This window comes from Seriola dumerili, unplaced genomic scaffold (genome assembly GCF_002260705.1).
Source record: "Seriola dumerili isolate Sdu_G_001 unplaced genomic scaffold, Sdu_1.0 BDQW01000025.1, whole genome shotgun sequence".
In the NCBI taxonomy this organism is placed as follows: Eukaryota; Metazoa; Chordata; class Actinopteri; order Carangiformes; family Carangidae; genus Seriola; species Seriola dumerili.
This window is the reverse complement of record NW_019174280.1, coordinates 12205872-12223876: the sequence shown is the minus strand read 5'-3', so window position 1 is coordinate 12223876 and position 18005 is coordinate 12205872. Positions and strand designations below refer to the sequence as shown.

Here is an 18005-nt window from a genome sequence, read left to right as displayed (position 1 = left end):
ACGATTTGAATTGCTTTTCAAATAAGTATATAAAAAATAATAAAATAAATATCATACCTCTTTTTCTATTCTATTTGTTTCTTTTCAAGTGAATTGAACACGTTTCATATTTAAAATAAGCAATTTAGTTTTTCAATAAATTTTAGATGTGAATAGAGCCTTTGATGTACTGCACTTAGCAGATCTTTGCACAGCTAGAAAAGACACAATTTTTTCGCTTATAACTTTCTGTATCAGTGGTGTAAATTGCTTCATAAATTTCTCACTTTCATTATTTCTTTCAGCTATAATACAATTTCAGATTGACTCGATTTAAGATTCAGAATTAAAATCAAAGTTTAAATTAGACATCTTGAGAGAAAATATAACATGTAGCTGAGACATTAAACACACCAGCTACAGTTTAAGGAACTGATAGATAACCTACCTGTTGCCTGTCGGACAGGACCAGAGGAGGCTGCAGGTCGGGAACTTGCAGGAGGAGAAATGACTCAGTTATTTGTACTGGTCCAGATGAGAGCCTCTTCAGAAACCAGGAGGTGTGGTCAAACATGCCAACCTATCCCATCCCTACCTGCCACATAATCATATTATAATAATAACATCTGAAGCCAACTGTTAATTAACTGACTGAGGAATAAATACTTAAATTAAATTGTACACAGTTTCTTACTTTTTGTGTGGTTGTGTCTGTTATGTAACTTTTTTTTTTTTGAAAGGCTTTTAAAAGTATAGATGACTCCCCTAATGCAGGCAATGGTACAGTCCTATTATCGTTGAGTGCATTTTATTATGTTATCATGTGGAAAATTCCCTTTTATTTCACCCTATTCACATTATTTGTCACGTTGTAGTTCGTGGTAAATGATGGTTTTTACCCTATCTCAGCTCCCGCCGGTCGGTACCCAGCCGTGCCCCCTCCCGCCTAGCCGCAGTGGTTTCTTCCAATGGGACCGCCCCCGTGCCTGTGAGCATCGAGCGTCCGGACACCGCTTCTTCCTCGGCTGTCACACAACAGGCACAGCCGCCAGCTATCGCTATGTTATCACGATCTCGATGTGTGTACCGGACGCTTGGCCGTTCCCTGTCAGCGGTGAGCCAGGTAGGTTTGAAAAAATCATTGACGTGAGCCCGGGTGTTTACTCTGAGACGGACCCCGCTGATTATAATAAGACACAGCTGGTTGTTTAGTAGCGTACCGCAGACGTTAGCTTGTTGTGAAGCAGGGCCTCAGCTACCAAGGACAGACAGACAGTGACAGTTTCAGAAGCAGCTCAGGTCAGTCAAGAAGCTTAGAACAGTTTCCCATTAACTACCTGACTAGTGAATATCGACTTTTATTTCAAGATTGTTGTAAAAACCACACTTAATGTTAGCTTTAACCGGCATTTCACAACAAACCGGCTAGCTAACAAGCTAGGAGAGTAGACCTGTCCCGTTAGCTAGCAATAATTATAGTCTTTTTTATTTTGTATTTCTCAGTGACAGGCTTGACACGACACACCCCAGTCGTGACAGGCTAATGTTAGTATGTTATGGTTTCGTGTGGTTGAGGCGACCTGACAGAAATAGCCCATGTCATGTTAGACATGTATGTGCAGCGAGGGGGCATTATGGCTTTGCCCTCACAAGTTCAGCTGTCTTTTCAGTGCTATGAGCAGGTAACAAAACTGAAACATGATCACCAAAGTAATGACTTGTATCTTCCGGACTTGATTTGTTCTTCTCCCTGGTGTTAGTGTTGCCAGCTGATTATGGATGGCAGAAGTACACTCAGTTGTGCACTTGGTTAAATCTAATGCAGTATAATACAACAGCTCTGCAGTGAATACTTGTTTAAAGGAGGTTGCAGGGTTCAGTTTTTGTCAAGAGTGTAAACATTTATTTTATGTTAATTCAACTAAAGTCATATTAGAGGCTGTAGTTGGCTTTGCTGTTGTATTGTGTTCCATTATACTGATTTTAAGTCCACGCTGGGATATAGTCAGTCACCAGACTTATTGATTCAACTCAATGATCATTTTTTAGGCTGCTGTTTGTGACACTGTTGAATTCTACTGAATTATACAGTGGGGTGTTTCAGTTACTTGGCCTACCCTCACTGATTTAAATAAGTCGGACAAAATAGTAGAAATACCTATCATTAAAGTGCAGCACAATTCAATAGCATCACAATCTGCTGCCTCGTAAATAATCATAAAGTTGAATCAACACCTATGTAAAATGAAGGTAGGATTTATTGCAGGGCTGTTGTATTATACCTCATTAGTCTGAGCACTTTGTACCTAATGAAGTGGCAACTGAGTGTATAATAAGGGTGGCAACTTATTTTCATTATCGTTTAGTTTAGTTTGAGAAACTGGAACCAATTATTCGTCTTGCATTTTTTATTTAAAAACTACTTTTGATCATCTGACCAAACAATCGTTGTAGTCGTGTATGTAGAAGGTAGGATTACTGACGGTTTAATTTCTTTCGAGGCAGGTGTGTTAGGCTGAATTACCTTCAGCTAGGTTATCTATTAACTTGCCAGTGTATGTAATGGTACAAAAGATTTTTGAATATGTGCAGGAATTCATCTGGAGTTTTGACTGAGGAAGGTCCTCGGGTGGAACACATTGAAAAAGTTAATGCAAGAAGAGTGATTTCAAAATTAAACTAAATACACTGGTGGTTTATCAGTCAATATGATGGCCTTCATGGTGTGTAATCAACACTAGTTGTTCTATAAAGTAAAAATAATAGAAAGTCAAATGGTTCGTTGGCTACATGTCTGCACACGCATTGCTGTATTGTGGATGATTGGGTCCAAAATCCACCCTCTTCTGGCATCCCACATCAGTATGTCTTGGTTAGAGTGCTAAGTAACTCCACTTGACAAACATCAGTTTAAGAACAGCGGGAACTTGAGGCCCAGCCCTCAAAATAACTTCACACATGACTCATCACATACAGCAACGCAGCACCCTTAACCCTAACCAGCAGCTAGCATTGGAAAATCCAGTGTTTTACCTCAAAGTCAAAGCTACAAAGGGATATCAGACTTCCTTCCCATTAAGAGGAGGCAAATGATTGTTCATCAGACATTTTAGAAAAGTAAAGTTGTTTATGTGGTAGATGTCTCTCCCTACATCCTTACAGTAATCGGTGGTGTGAGTTATTGAGATATACTTCATCACTCATTGCCCTTTGATTCATGGCGATGAATCAGGGTTTCCCCCCAGGAAAGTTTGAGTTGAGTTGGTAAGCCACACAGATCTTGATGCATTTCCTCTTGTGACCAATTTTTAGTTAGCAGATTGTAGTGTACTGATTGATTTTGATTGGTTTGTATATTGATGTTGTTTCAGGCAATGTAGTCCACTTCTGCTATATAACACTGTAGAAAACCGTTTGAACTGCAAGTTGAGGGTACACAGAAGTGTTTTTTTTTTATGTGTCTGCACAATCCACATTTACTGGTGAATCTCTTTAGAAGAATTACAGCTTAGGCTTGTCTGTTTACAATCAAACTAACCAAGGCCGCGGTGTCACGGCAGATTAAGTAGGCTCAAAACATTTAGCTGTTTAATGTCAGTGTTCAGGTGAAGAGAAAAGCAGGTTTTGGTTTGAGGCTCACCTTTGACAGTTAGGGGAGGGGAGGGTAATTGATTTAAATGATACTAATGTAATTTTAACAGCCTTCAGTACAAAGCCAGATAAAATTCAAAAACACATATACAGATAAATACTAGTTAAACTGATTTTTTTTCTTTTTCAAATTTTATCTGTTCAGGCCAACAATGTGCTGGTCCGGCAAAGTGTATCAGGTAAGTATGCCTCTATACTAACTACCTAGACCTGTTCTTTAGCTGGGGTTGAGAGCCTCAGCTGTAAACATCCAAGACAGCTGTCTTTATTCTGTTGCTCATGAATAAACAAGCGCTATGAGTGGGTCATCCAAAGCAGAATCAGTAATGCTTATTCAATGGTTGAGATGCCTGAGGAGCCCACAAGTGGTTAACTGCAGCTTTCAGAGAACTCCACTCATCTCATGTGCGAGGCTCAGCAGAAGCAGTCGTTGCAGCTTTTGTTGATTTTTTTTTTTCTTCTTCTTTCTTCTCTTTTCACCTTTAAGGCCTCTCTGTCTGCAGCCGGCTAGTTTACAGGAATTCTCAGCTGTAAGTGCTCCCTCCTATTTTGATGTTTGTCTTTGATTGTCCTTCAGTAAACCTTTCATCTGTAGAACGCTCAATGATGCACTGTCAGTGAGATATCCTCCTTTTTTATTCATCATATCATAAACTGAGCTGTACATCTACAGCTGTACATTATAATGTTGGTCATTATTGTGTGTGCTTATTACCAAAGTTATTTAGTGCTGAATCAAATAATCAATTAATTGTTCTAATGCTGCTTTTCTCTGTTTTATATAATTCTTAATTGATTATCTATGGATTGTCTTGAGCTTTTTGTGATTGTGATGGCCATTTTCACTATTTTCTGACTTGTGGACTAAACATCAAAAAATAAAAGATTAATTAGCTTTAATTGCATTGCATCTCAAGTCATTTGTTGAATTAGATTAGTCTAGAAATAAAAGTAATAGTTTGTTTTCTTGACATTTAGAGCCGAATTTCCATCATCGGCAAATGTCTTCCACATCAGATACTTCAAGACATCTGCTGTTCACAGTATGTACTGCAATAGCTCTCAACATTTTGTATTGAACTCAACTCATTGTTCAACTTATAGTAACTTATAGTTGTTTTTGTCTTTGTACAGGGGAAGAAGTAGTCACAGTCAAAACTCCTGCATTCGCAGAATCTGTTACAGAGGGGGATGTGAGGTGGGAGAAAGGTTGGTATTTGTCAACATATGATTGATATGATGATATTACACGAGTGTTTGTCTCCTATATTGTATTATCAGTGAGCCAGATGTTGAAAGTATTCACATTTCTGCACATGAAAAACACACTCCTTCATTGTTTTTATTTTAGCTGTGGGTGACTCAGTGACAGAAGATGAGGTGGTGTGTGAAATTGAGACTGACAAGGTATGAACAAGAAATATCAACCTAAAATTATTTGTATGATTTATTTATTTATTTTTATTTTTTTACTTAAACAGGATAAGAAAAAAGTCTTTGCAAAACTTGTGTATTTTCTATTTCCAGACTTCTGTACAAGTCCCGGCTCCAGCAGCTGGTGTAATTGAGGAACTACTGGTGCCCGATGGAGGGAAGGTAGAAGGAGGAACGCCGCTCTTCAAACTCCGGAAAGGAGGTGTGCTTAGTTGAACATCATTGATCATTTCATCACTTACAATGAACTAGAAGAACTCGGTGCTGTTTCTCTATTCTGGTGCCAGTATATCTGTCAGTTTTTGTCAGTCAGTAGTACCATTACCAAAACGATACAGTTTTGATAATTCACTGACTTGAGTAAATAGGCATTTAAACATTTTTTCATAATATTGTATCAGTGTAGATAAACAAAGAGCTGTGCCTCGCCTTAATAAAATACAATGTAAAACTAACACTGTAATGATTGTAAAGATTTTTCAGCTCATTTTTGATGCTTGGTGCTACAGAATCAATTCAGTTGTGACTTGTTTTATTCTTGCCTCCTCAGCTGCTGCTGCTAAAGCTGCTCCCTCCCCGGCTGCAGAGGCACCAGCTGCGGCAGCTTCAGACCCTCCTACTCCACCACCTCCACCTACTCCAGCTTCAACCCCCACGGCCATGCCTACAGTGCCCCCAGTGCCACCTCAGGCTGCCCCAGCTAAACCTGGTGTGTTTCCTACTCTTATCATATGAATCTACAGTTTTTATGTATTTATTATATGTGTATATGAATGTATCTGAAATTGCGTTTCCCTGCCTTTCTCTTTGTGTAGTTTCTGCTGTCAGACCCACTCCTGCAGCTCCAGCAGCAGCTCCTCTACCCGCAGGAGGCAGAGGAGAAAACAGGGTAACACACATAGGAACTAACAAAGTTTTTGTCATAGCGTACCAACAATGCAAAGACTATGGTTCACAGAACTTTTTGTTCTCCTGCTGACCAGGTGAAGATGAACCGTATGAGGTTGAGGATCGCTCAGAGGCTGAAGGAGGCTCAGAACACCTGCGCCATGCTGACCACCTTCAATGAGGTGGACATGAGGTGAGACACGGCAGCTCCTGAAAAGATTACTCCAACTTTCCCCATCATATTCACAACCCTACCCAGTCGGGATTACACGCCTCAGTACAAAAGAACCTGATCCACATTTCACGGCATAAGTGTTTGCACACCAGTGTCGCATGTGATCATAGGAATTATTTAACTGAAGGTACTTTTTTATAAAGATGTTTCCTCACTAAAAAATCTCTAACGTGTCATCAACTTTGTTTCAGCAACATTCAGGACATGAGGAAAATCCATAAGGATGCTTTCTTGAAGAAGCACAACATCAAACTGGGTTTTATGTCGGCGTTTGTGAAGGCTGCAGCTCACGCCCTGACTGAACAACCTGCTGTCAATGCTGGTAAGACGATGCAGACCCGCTTCCAGTGTTTTTTCATTTGCTTGAAATTGAGCTTTTTAAAGTATAGCATTTGTAGCCAAATATTATAGTTTTTATATTTTTGTTTTACTAAACTTTACCCTCTAAATGTTTTTAATAGTTATTGATGACACAACCAAAGAGATCATCTACAGGGATTATGTGGACATTAGTGTTGCTGTGGCAACTCCAAAGGTATGACTTTTGACTCTTTAAGACTTTACATTTGTGTGTAAAAACTGTTGCTGTTAAAGGCTGAGTAACATTGTCTGCATGTGAACGACATATATTTCTTTAGGGGCTTGTTGTACCAGTGATCCGTAATGTTGAGACCATGAACTTCACTGACATCGAGAAAGCCATTAATGCCCTGGGAGAAAAGGTAAAATGCGTTGTGCTATAGGTGGTAACCAGCATCCTAAGATGATTGTATTCTTTTCTTAATCTTTGACACTGCTACGCAATTTAGTATAAAATCAGTGCCTATATACTTTTATCATAAAATGAGAATTCATTTGTGTTGTGCACCTCAGGCTCGTAATAATGAGCTTGCTGTCGAAGATATGGATGGAGGCACCTTCACCATCAGCAATGGTGGTGTGTTTGGCTCCATGTTTGGTACACCCATCATCAACCCTCCCCAGTCTGCCATCCTGGGCATGCATGGCATCTTCGACCGACCTGTGGCCATGAATGGCGAGGTGAGAGTTATTTGTCCATAAATACAGATGTTGTGTGACTAGGAAAACAGCGAAGAGTTAATCTATTTGGTTTGCAAAAGTTTTACTGGTGCAAAAGAATGAGGTATGAAATGTAAGTTTGCTCATCTTACACAAATTATTAAATGTCAGATGATATAAAAATAAAATAAAAAAAAGTTGTGCAAGAATTAGTCATTTATATCTGCTTGGACAGGCGATGACTAAACATACTGAAACGATCTACTTGTTTTCCACTCAGACGTGAGTAAACAGTTGAACTGCTTTGTGCTTTGGCAGGTTGAGATCCGGCCCATGATGTATGTGGCACTGACGTACGACCACCGACTCGTTGACGGTAGAGAAGCAGTCACTTTCTTACGCAAGATAAAAGCTGTGGTGGAAGATCCACGCGTTCTGCTTCTGGACATGTGATGTGTCTGTATGTAATAGATCAGCTGCAGAAAATGAACTCCACAACACAAAAACACGCACAAGTCGCACAAAACCACTTACATAACTATTGTTGTCTTTTTAACTGTTCAGTCACACTGCAGGGGGATACTGAGGTTGTGTTCCAACACTCATATGGGGCTTATACATGTAGTGCTATCTGTAGAGAGTGATTTGAAGCATCTGCCTTTACTTAATTAGAAAAGCAAACAAGGCTCAGTATCTTCTGTCTGTAAATGTTTGGCTACATTTGGATTTATTAACGAGACGAGTCACATTTAACTTACATGTCTTAGGACAAAAATTGGCATACACAGGCAGAAACATGTGGATAACTCGTATATGGGTGTTTTTATTATAAGCATGTGCTCTTCAGATGGACATGAAGCAGTAGATAAACACTCGCTGCATCCTTGTCACAGTAATCATGAAACACAAATGGCTTTTCCAGGCAACTGTTGGCTGCAAGACTTTCTCCCCTGCTTGTTAGTCGGTGCTCGTGAGCCACTTTTTCCACAGTGGGGCCAAGCAGAGCTCACTCCAATTAGTTCAAGATGTTTTAATGTCAACACAAGACTGAAAGATTTCTTTGGTTTGCCGCTGGTCATTGTTACTGGCTACAGTCTGGAAAAAAAGACTCAGCGAACAGGAAACCAGGTCTTTGAGTGGAACACGTGTGTGTCAGCGCCATGCCTTTAAATCCATGTCAGCTATCTGATGGGCATGTGTGAGGTGACTCAGTTCAGTTATAGTCCTACTTTCACACACTCATTCATGTCCTATCACTTTGACTTTTTTTTTTTTGTTTTTTTTAAACCTTTCTCGCTGTTGTCAGGCAGTCAACGTCTAAAAATACTGGTAAAAAGACACAAGTAAAATCACTCATTAGCAGAAAATGTACAAAACACAAACCAAACACTTTGTTTTTTAACATATAGATACAGTATGTTGTTACTTCATGGGCAATATGTTGGGAGGTATGTTCAAAACGCACAATTTGGCAGCATATTTTTATGTTAAGCTCCATTGTTGAAATTTTCATTGTGCTATCCTATATATAAAATACTTGTATCTATTTAAAGAAACAATTTTAAACATTAAACATCTCAAGAGTTTTATGTACTAAAACTGGTCTTGCACATTTTCTTCACAAACCTACATGCTGCATTGTCATTAGTCCACCAATGATTCTCTAGCCCTGAAACTATTAGTCGATTTAAGTTTCTGTCAATAGATGAATCAATTAAGCTGCAACAATATTGATAATAATTGATTAACTGTTTAAGGTAAGTTTCAAGCAGAAATACCAAAATGTTCCTGCCTTAGTTTCTGTATAATCGTAAATTGAATCCCTTTGGTTTTTCAACAGTTGTTTGAGCAAAACAAGACGAGATGTCACATCAGCCTCTGGGAAACTGCAATGGGCATTTTTACCTATTTTCTGAAATTCCATAGATCAATCAATTGATAATCTGATTACTAATTGTTATTTGCAGCCCTATGATGATTCATGTAATGCCAAGCATACACTGCACCTGAGAAATTGTTGACTACACATTTCATCTAAGCTCAGAACAGAATTTCTTTTTGAAAAGAATTTAGAAATCTGACGACGGCAAAATAAAAGCACAAGGCTGAGGCAGGGAACGTCTTCACGGTCGATGTTGGCTGAAGCATTTTATCTCGTGCCAAATCTATTTTGCTCCCAAACTCTCTGCTGCAGATGAATTCTACGCCAGAGACTGATCTTCAAAGCCTCATTAGCCGGCCTACCGCTCGGCTCTTGAGGAGCTCCAAATAATGGGATTATCTCTGACAAAGTCTTAAGGGTTGCTTGGCCCTTTCTCCCACTTCACAAACATGGGCTCAAGTGTGTGCAGCTGTGTATGATACCCCTTCAGTATTTCTGTTTACTTTAATAATCACAGGGCACAATGGCTCCTAATGTACGTCTTTGTTTCTCTGCCAGCACCTACACAAATGTCTGAGCAACGGTGTTTGGAGGAAAAACACAGAATTCATTATGAGAAGACAAAAAACCCAAACATTAGATTACCATGAGAATACTGGAGGTCCTAATGGGCCTGAACACAGCAAACAATGATACAAGGGTTCCTTTAATTTAATTATTTACTTTTATTACCGCTCAAGATTCCATTAGCGCTTTCGAGATCATGTTAATTGGCAGCGTGTGCCAGTGGGTGCATAGATATCTGAAGGGTTTGTTGGCAGGTTTTTGTTTCGTCTTCAAAATTTGGCCAAATCTGTGAATTTCCAATTGGACTGCTCAATAAGATGTGGGTTTTAAGTCTTTGTGTCCATTCACATGAAAGATGGCCCATTAGACATTGGCAGCTAGCTGTTTGTTTTCATTAAGCCACATCAGAGAGATAATTTACCTAAATTATTCAGTTATTTTTTTTCTCTTTTTAAATAAGCTAATTATATGAATGTCATTATGTTAAGAATTGTATTTTAGTCCAATTGGAAAGTGTGCCATTTTTTATTTTTTATCCTCAAACACTTTTACTTTAAAATAGTTAAGTACACCCTTTAAAGTTTTAGAGCATGAAAAGTACTCTTCATGTAGCTGAACATCTTCACACATATTGTCAAATGCACAGCTCTTGTATGCAACCTATTCTAAAATCCTGTTGTAGTTTTAAGGATTGAATTAGATAATTCAATCTTTTTTATGTGTACACATCCTCTATGAATGCAGACAGGGACAAATTAATCATTTTAATTATGGGTTAAAAACAATAGCTTTACAGCAACAAATGGGCCCAATCAAAAGCACAACTGCATAGGGTGTATTGTGTTTATATGCTTTCTATCTGGGTGCAGTTGTCCAAACAGATATTGACAGAAAAGAATGAAATAGCTTTATTAGTTCCAGTTAAATGAAGATGCTCAACAACTAAAGCACAATTTCTGCATCCATATATTACTAATGGTTATGAGAACGGACAAATCAGTCTAAACCTGATGATGAACACAATGTAGCTTCTGCGTGTATTTCCACAGAAACAGTTGTTCAAAAATACCAGTAACTTTTAAATAAGGTAAATCTTTATAGTTTGGCAAAGCTTAGTTTTTTAGTGTTTAAATAACTGTTTGTGCTGAAGTATTGAAACACTGGAATGGATCTGAATTTAGTCTTGTACATCTTTCACAGGGCCACACAGCAAATATTCTGCTAATGATTAGTGCTATCTAATCATTATTATCACTCACTGAGCTGATACAGCTCAAAGGGATATAATCAACACTGAGAATCAAATCTGCTGGTGTGACCTTGCACAAATGTTGCCACCATTTAAACCCACTGAAGCCATAAGGCTGGAATGGAAGTGGGATTTTTCATGTCATGTCTTTAGTGCTAAAGGGACTACTAGGTTTCACATTAATTGAATCTGGTGGCGTTTCCTTCAACAACCACATTCCACTGTCAAAGCCTGTGATTTGATATAAGTCACATGCATGTACAAAGAATAATGAAATGAAAGAGGCACCAAGTGATTGGTAGTGCTGGAACCAGCTCCCAATGGAGATCAAATCTGCCCAGACTGTAACTGGCTTTAAAAAGAAGCTAAAAACTGCTCTATTCTCCAATGCCTTCATCTAATCTTTAATTTTTCACTTTATGTAATATTCTGTGTTATTATGCTGTTTTTTTATGATGCTTTTTGCTTCTATTTCTGTGCTTCTTTTATTTCTGTTAAACACACTGAACGACGTCTGTGTATGATAATGTGCTATACGGATAAATTTGCCTTGCTTTTGTTGACAGTGACTGTGACACATCTCCTACACCAGAGGGTGTAGTTACTGCTGTGGAATCAATGAACAAGGACTTTATCAAGTATGTAATTCATTTTACAGCTGGGCATCTGTTATCACTGCGTAATGATTAACTTTCATCTGGAACAAACCAAAAAATTCCACATGTACCTGATTAGACTTCTTTATTATGTCTTTAGATATACTGCACAGTGGTGATATGAAAGTCCTCCAAGAACTGAAAATAAAAATTAATAAATGCTTATAACTGAAATGGGCTTTTGGTTTAAAAAAGGTTTTCCCTGTCCTGATGACCCATAATATCATCGTGTTAAGCCGCTTTCACAAGATACACAGAATGTATGCAGGTGAGACGGTGCGTCATGTCATTGTCTCCTCTGTGGTTACCACTGGAGCCACCTGACTGAAACAGATTGCTCTGTTGGATATCACACCTTGAGACAATTCATCAGCACACCCTTAATAATCCCACTCCGCAGGGCTTGCATAAGTAATGCTGCACATGCATATTCATAAGTGTGCTGTTTCCTTTACAGGCCAGTTCATTCAAAGCTAACCGATGTGGCGAAACAACTAGCTTGCATCTGGCCCTATTCTTTCTCTCCTCTCGGTCCTTTGATATGGACGCCAGCTCTCTTTTTCTTCCTCCTCTTGTTCTGTTGTCATACCAGAAGATTATTTTTGGATGGGGAGAATGAGGCAGAGGACCCTGTGGCCCAGCCGCAGACACAGCTGGCAGTGCTGAGGTGGGTGCAGCTGGTTGGTGTCAGAGGTTCAAGTATTCACACTGGACAGAATTGGGTTGAGGTAAGAACTACAGTAGGAGAAGAAGGGGGGGGGGGCATCACTGACGTCACAGGAAGCTGTTGTTAGGGTACACCTGTCAGTTGTGCACAATACCACTGGGTTTGTGATGTCAGCTACTCCTTCATATAAGTGCTATATTTTGCAAAATTTTACATTGTGCTGTTGTGAGAGTTGTATGACAAAAATGGAGCAGCTAGTGGTTTTGTAAAGCAATATTTATAGCATATGAAGAACAACATCAAAATAACATGTTTAAACTATTATTCAAAGACGTCTCGTATTATCTTATATCCTGGATCCTGTACGTCTGGATCTATGACAGCTCATCAAACTGACTGCAACAAAGAGGGACAGCTCTAAGAGAAACCTGGATATTACATTAATGTCTGACATTCAACACAATTTCTGAAAATGTTTGTGGGTGATTTGTGTGAAGTTATTAAGTGATTGAAGCACTAGCGTGTTCAAAAAGTCTTATGGGAGAAACCTCAATTGACCCTGACAAAAAACCCCCACCTCCATAACAACTGAGCTGTGCTGACTGAGACGTGATGTGGTTGAAAGCTCGAGAAAAAGCTCATAAGTAGACCTTGAGATCATTCACTCAGTCTAAACTACAATTATCCAAGATCAAGAATGAACTTTTACACTCTGCAAAAAAACATGTTTTCGCACTTAACCAAAGTGCTATCCAAAATTTATCATGCTTTTCAAAACCCGAGCGAACAGATCTGAAGCGATGTGCATGGTTCAACACCACAGTGGAAGCATGTTTTTATTTATTTTTTTTAATGTGGGTGGCTGGTCCAGCTCAACTTACATCATGTCAACCAGCAAAATGGATTTTTCCAGCAAGCACTTTTTTTGTTTGCTTTGCATGATAAATATTGGATGTCAGCTCTATTATAATTATCCTACATACATCAGTTCACAGACTAACCTGTAGATTATGGTGGCCGTGCACTTCTTGTCAAACTTCTTGACCAACCAATTAAGCTGTCGCTGATCCAGAGGTATGTTAGCTTCCTGCACGCAGGACAACTTCATTTTCTCCAATGCACAGCCACACATGAATGAAAATCTGAATACTGCAGCTTAGTTAAGTGATTTTCTTTGTTAAATTTATGCTATTAATTAATAGTGTATATTAGTAAATGACGTTATCAGTGCTGTGTGAGAGATTATCAGCCTGACCTTTACAGCCTTCCTGAAGGCAGCAGTGGAGACTTTCATGGTTCCCTCTTTATCCAAAGCCTGGAAGAAATCCATGATGCTCTCATTTCGCTGTTTGAAGAATTTCTATATATATATATATATATATATATTAAAAAAAATTCAGTTTTGAAAACATTTCAGTTCCTTTTTTCATAAAACTGTTGCTCAAGCATCTGTTGCACATAACAGACAAGTAGGGATTTCCTAAGAGGTCATATATTTAAAAACATTAAAAAAAGTCTTTAGGATACACGGCACAATTTACTTTTTTATAAGATCGTGAGCATAAACATTCAATGTTTTGTTCATTTCCACCTCTCCAAGTTTCTCTCTCTTTCAGACCACTGACCTGAAAGACCTTGAGGGCAGCTAAGTTCCTGCTGACAGAGCTCCCGACCCTGTAGCGGACATCCATAGCAGGACGCCTCTGACGGGCCACTTCCAGCAGCTCCACAAAGGCCTCACACACAAACACTGTCTGCTCTCACACATACACAGGCACGTTAGTAGCTTAGAAGAACACTTCATATTTATACTACTCATATGCTGAGCTAATATTTGTTTTGCAGCACTTACAGAAATATCGATCTCCTCCAATGCTGATTTTGAGTTTTTAACTGTTTGGAGCAGCGTCAGAGCTCCGACTTCTGTCATAGGGTTTTGGGAGAGCTGAACAAACATACACACACACTCAAAATGTTACATTTAGCACAGGTGAATCTACAGTTTCTTGGAATGCAAAAAGTTTCTCGTCACCAGTGCTAATACAAGTGTTCCAGGATTCACCCTTTCATCCGCTCACCTTGAGGACCCTGAGAGTGTCGTTGAAGGCCAGACCGTGGCAAAGCCGTGGCACATCCTCATCACATATCCGGTTACAGCTGAGGTCCAGCAGCTCCAGCGTGCTGTTTTGTTTCAGTGCTTGACCCAGTGACTCCACCTCAATGTGACTGAAACCGTTCCCCAACAGATGCAACTCCTTCAGAGTCGAGTTTACCTGAGGTAAGAAAAGTGTGAGTGACACACGGATTTGTTAGGAAACAGACCATTAAGTACACACCGAAGGTTTGTGTGTGAGTGTGTTATGTTTGTCACCTTCAGCCCAGCGCACAAAGCTACCGCACCATTCATGCGAATGCAATTCCAGTTTAGATTTAGGACCTCAATACCGACATTTGTGGCTTAGAGAAAGGGGAAACAAATTTAAAAGGTCACAATATGTTTGAAATTTTAACCCACAAACTATACATTAAGTTTTTTAAAGTCAAACTGATTCATTTTTGCTGAGAAATCAGTATATACACACACACACACACACAGTCTATACATATATTTATATATGTGTGTATGTGTGTGAGGGCTTAAATTGTTACCTCTTGACAGCTTTCATCATGTGGCAAAATGAAGAGAACGAAGGGAAAATTTCATGTATCGACATTCGTAGGTTAAACAGTCAGACTATAGATAAGTAGGAACAAATTCCCTCTGTCAGTGCATGCAGGCTACACTGGAGTCTGGAGTTCTACTTTCAGCAACACACCAAGAAAGTTAACAGTCCCAAAACAGTTGTACCCTCCTTTGAAAAATGTAAATAGTTAGAATAGTTTATGTTTTCTTACAGAAAAAGTTAATTCAGTTGGTCTTTCATGTGTAATATCTGTGTGTTGTTTGTTCCACATTAATTAGGTTACGTCTTTGTATATTCATTCAAAGGAATAAGTCTCTGCAATGAAAGTCTCAGTAAAACCAGAACTCCTGTACCTAACATATGACCGAGGTGCTCTCCTCCTGTGGCATAAAACTTGTTGTGACTGAGGTCCAGTTCTTTGATCACATAGTCACCCTGTAAGATAAGACAGAAAATGTTAATGCACATTTAGATATGACAGTTGTTTGATTTATCATGTGAACGTGAGAAATGTGTAGGTGTTAAAATACTCATTCACCACATGGATCCAACATTCAGTACTTTAGACTGACCTTTAAAGCATCTGCAAAGTATTTAGCAGCAGAATCGTCAAAATAATTTCCTAGGGGAATAAAGAGGAAAATAATTGAATTACTAGGTCAAAAAAGCTCACTTGCACTCTTAAACTCTACTCTCTATGCAAAGCTCTACAAAAAAAAAATCTTGAGAGGTAAAAGACTTTGCTGAGCACCTGAGAGTTTGAGGGATTTGATGTAATAGTTGTCCGACAGCATTTTGGAGATGATGTCTGCTCCTTCAAGGTGCAGCTGGTTGTTGGAAAGATTCTGAAGTAAAGATATTAAGTCATTTTTGAGACCAAAAAAAAAACAAAAACAGTGTAATCTAGATGGACTTATTTTAAAAAAAGATACCATTACTCTTGCAGATGAGCTCTGGTTTTGAGAGGATTATATCTTTACTCAACTTGTAAATAACAGGCAGGTTTTTCAGAGCTGATGTGATACTTTTAGAACAGTTACCAGACTTTGAATGGTGATGTTTGTTTGAAGCATCTCCATCAGATAGCGAGTCCCCTGTGCTTTTAGTAGGCAGTCCTCCAGCTCAAGGTTGGTGATGTATTTGTTAATCTAAAACACGAAAATAGTAAAACCAAAATTACATTAAACGAATGACAAGAAATACTTAACATTCGAGAAGTAAATGTCAAATCCCATTTCTCTCTACATCTGTTTTTCTCGATCAGTTATAAAATGCATGAAACATTTAGAAAATTAGAAACTAAATGAATCAACCTCCCCTTGTCTCAAGGCCAACCATATCCTTAGCTTATAAATATCACAGCAATCGAATTTTGGTGATCATTGAACACATTTTTTCATTAAAGTGAGTATCTAGAATTCTAGATGAAAGGACTGAGGGGCCCCTACTTGCAGAGCTATGGCCAGAGCTTTGGCCCCCAAAGGTCCCACACTATAGTGGTTCAGGTTGAGGTTGGCTTCACTCAAGTGACGGAGGAAGGAGGGAATAGGAGCGGTCCCTATCCGCTGGCAGGCCTGCAGGTACACCTCTGCACAGGACAAACTCTGTCTCTTGTCTGTGGCATCTGAAAGAAAGTGGGACAAAACAGAAAAAAGGATATATAACAATAATTCCAACAACTGACCTGGATAAACAGCATAAAATTGATCGATAAATGGATGTAAGGATGGATGTAAAAATAACGTATTTACTGTATACTGTCCACATATGAATTTTACATAACATTGGAGGTCTTAAACATTGGTACTGGAGATTTTGCAGCAAGGCTAGAAATAAATATTTATTAGCTTAAGACTTTTTAATACAATCTGGCATTTTTTAGGAAACTGAAATCAATGCTTTTTTTAAAAACTTTTCAAGACCTTCAGATGATACCCTGGAGAAGAGGTGAGGGGGCATCCATTATTACTGGACAACACGGTCATTTTAACTTACCCTCTGTTTCCAGATCAGTGTCGCACTCTTCACCACTGTCCTGCTCTGGGCCCTGGGTGTGTCTCTCCTGGTCCTCCGTCCCATCCTGACCTGCCTGATCAGATGGCTGCTGCTCTTCCGCTTCTTCCTCTCCTTCTCTGCGCTGGAGAACTGCACTGTCCTCCTCAAGCTGCTCCATCGCACTACAGGAACCCGAGACCTCCCTTCAACACACCCGCAGGAGAGAGGTGAGTGTTGCCCTTGCTCAAGTCTTTTGTGGCAGAGTGAAATACTGTAGAAATACAGGTTGAACCAGGTTTTTCTTGATAGACACTGAGGGACTAGCGTTACACTGAGGTTTCATGGTCGATTTCATGAAGGAGATGACCGTCAGAACAATTCCAACGGCCCTACGGGGGAAACTTTTAAATCCGCCCAAAATTAAAACTAATTTGAATTTGTACTGAAAATTAATTTCTCCGTTTAACAGAAATGTAAAATTGCCGTTGTTGTTCAAGGTAAAGAAAGTCACGACCTACCTGAAAGAGTTTTGTCAATCCTGAAGTGACCGTGTTAAAAAAAAAGACCGTTAACCGCGAAAAGCCAAAGGTGGTTGCTTGGCAGTGAAATCGTCGGTTGAAATCCGGTTGAATGTAGTCAACAAAAATAGCGATTAAAAAAAGAAAAAGGAAGTAGAGCTATACGGAAAAGCGATCTGTTATGTTTTTCTTACTTTACTTGACCACGAATCTTTCTCTAGGTTACACGATGATCTTGTGAAGACAAACTGATTCATCATAGTGCGGATCGTGCAGTTCACAAAAATGTCCAGTAGATGGAGCCGTTGACCGTGAACAGTTTCATACGAACACTGTATCTACAATACAATACATACAAGTCAGTACATCTCAGCCTCCACCACGACAAACCTTTATGCTCTTTCTTTGTTCTGTCAGGTCTGTCAGAGGTCATTCAACTCTATTGCAAGTTATTTTTTGGCTTTTTATTTAGTCCATGCAGGAGCAGCCTCATGTCTGAAGATCAATATATTGAGCAGGGTTTCATAAATTCACAAATATGACTGAATATGTTAATTAGACTATCATTGGGATCCAGCAA

The 18005-nt window shown here is 39.1% G+C and overlaps 1 protein-coding gene and 1 long non-coding RNA gene across 2 annotated transcripts; one reads left to right on the top strand and one right to left on the bottom strand.

Annotated features, from left to right (window-relative positions):
• Positions 1–987: 987 nt before the first annotated feature.
• dlst (dihydrolipoamide S-succinyltransferase) lies at positions 988–7736 on the top strand. Its single transcript, XM_022769302.1, has 15 exons — positions 988–1102; positions 3776–3809; positions 4118–4160; positions 4609–4673; positions 4765–4839; positions 4982–5037; positions 5158–5266; positions 5615–5773; positions 5880–5953; positions 6048–6145; positions 6379–6509; positions 6649–6722; positions 6826–6909; positions 7061–7228; positions 7526–7736. The coding sequence occupies exons 1-15, from the start codon at positions 1040–1042 to the stop codon at positions 7658–7660; spliced, it is 1368 nt and encodes a 455-aa protein (XP_022625023.1). The 5' UTR covers positions 988–1039; the 3' UTR covers positions 7661–7736.
• Positions 7737–13970: 6234 nt separating this feature from the next.
• Positions 13971–14367, bottom strand: LOC111235675. Its single transcript, XR_002665692.1, has 3 exons — positions 14307–14367; positions 14081–14173; positions 13971–13982 (listed from the first exon to the last, which is right to left on the bottom strand). It is a non-coding gene; the product is annotated as an uncharacterized LOC111235675 (long non-coding RNA).
• Positions 14368–18005: the final 3638 nt, after the last annotated feature.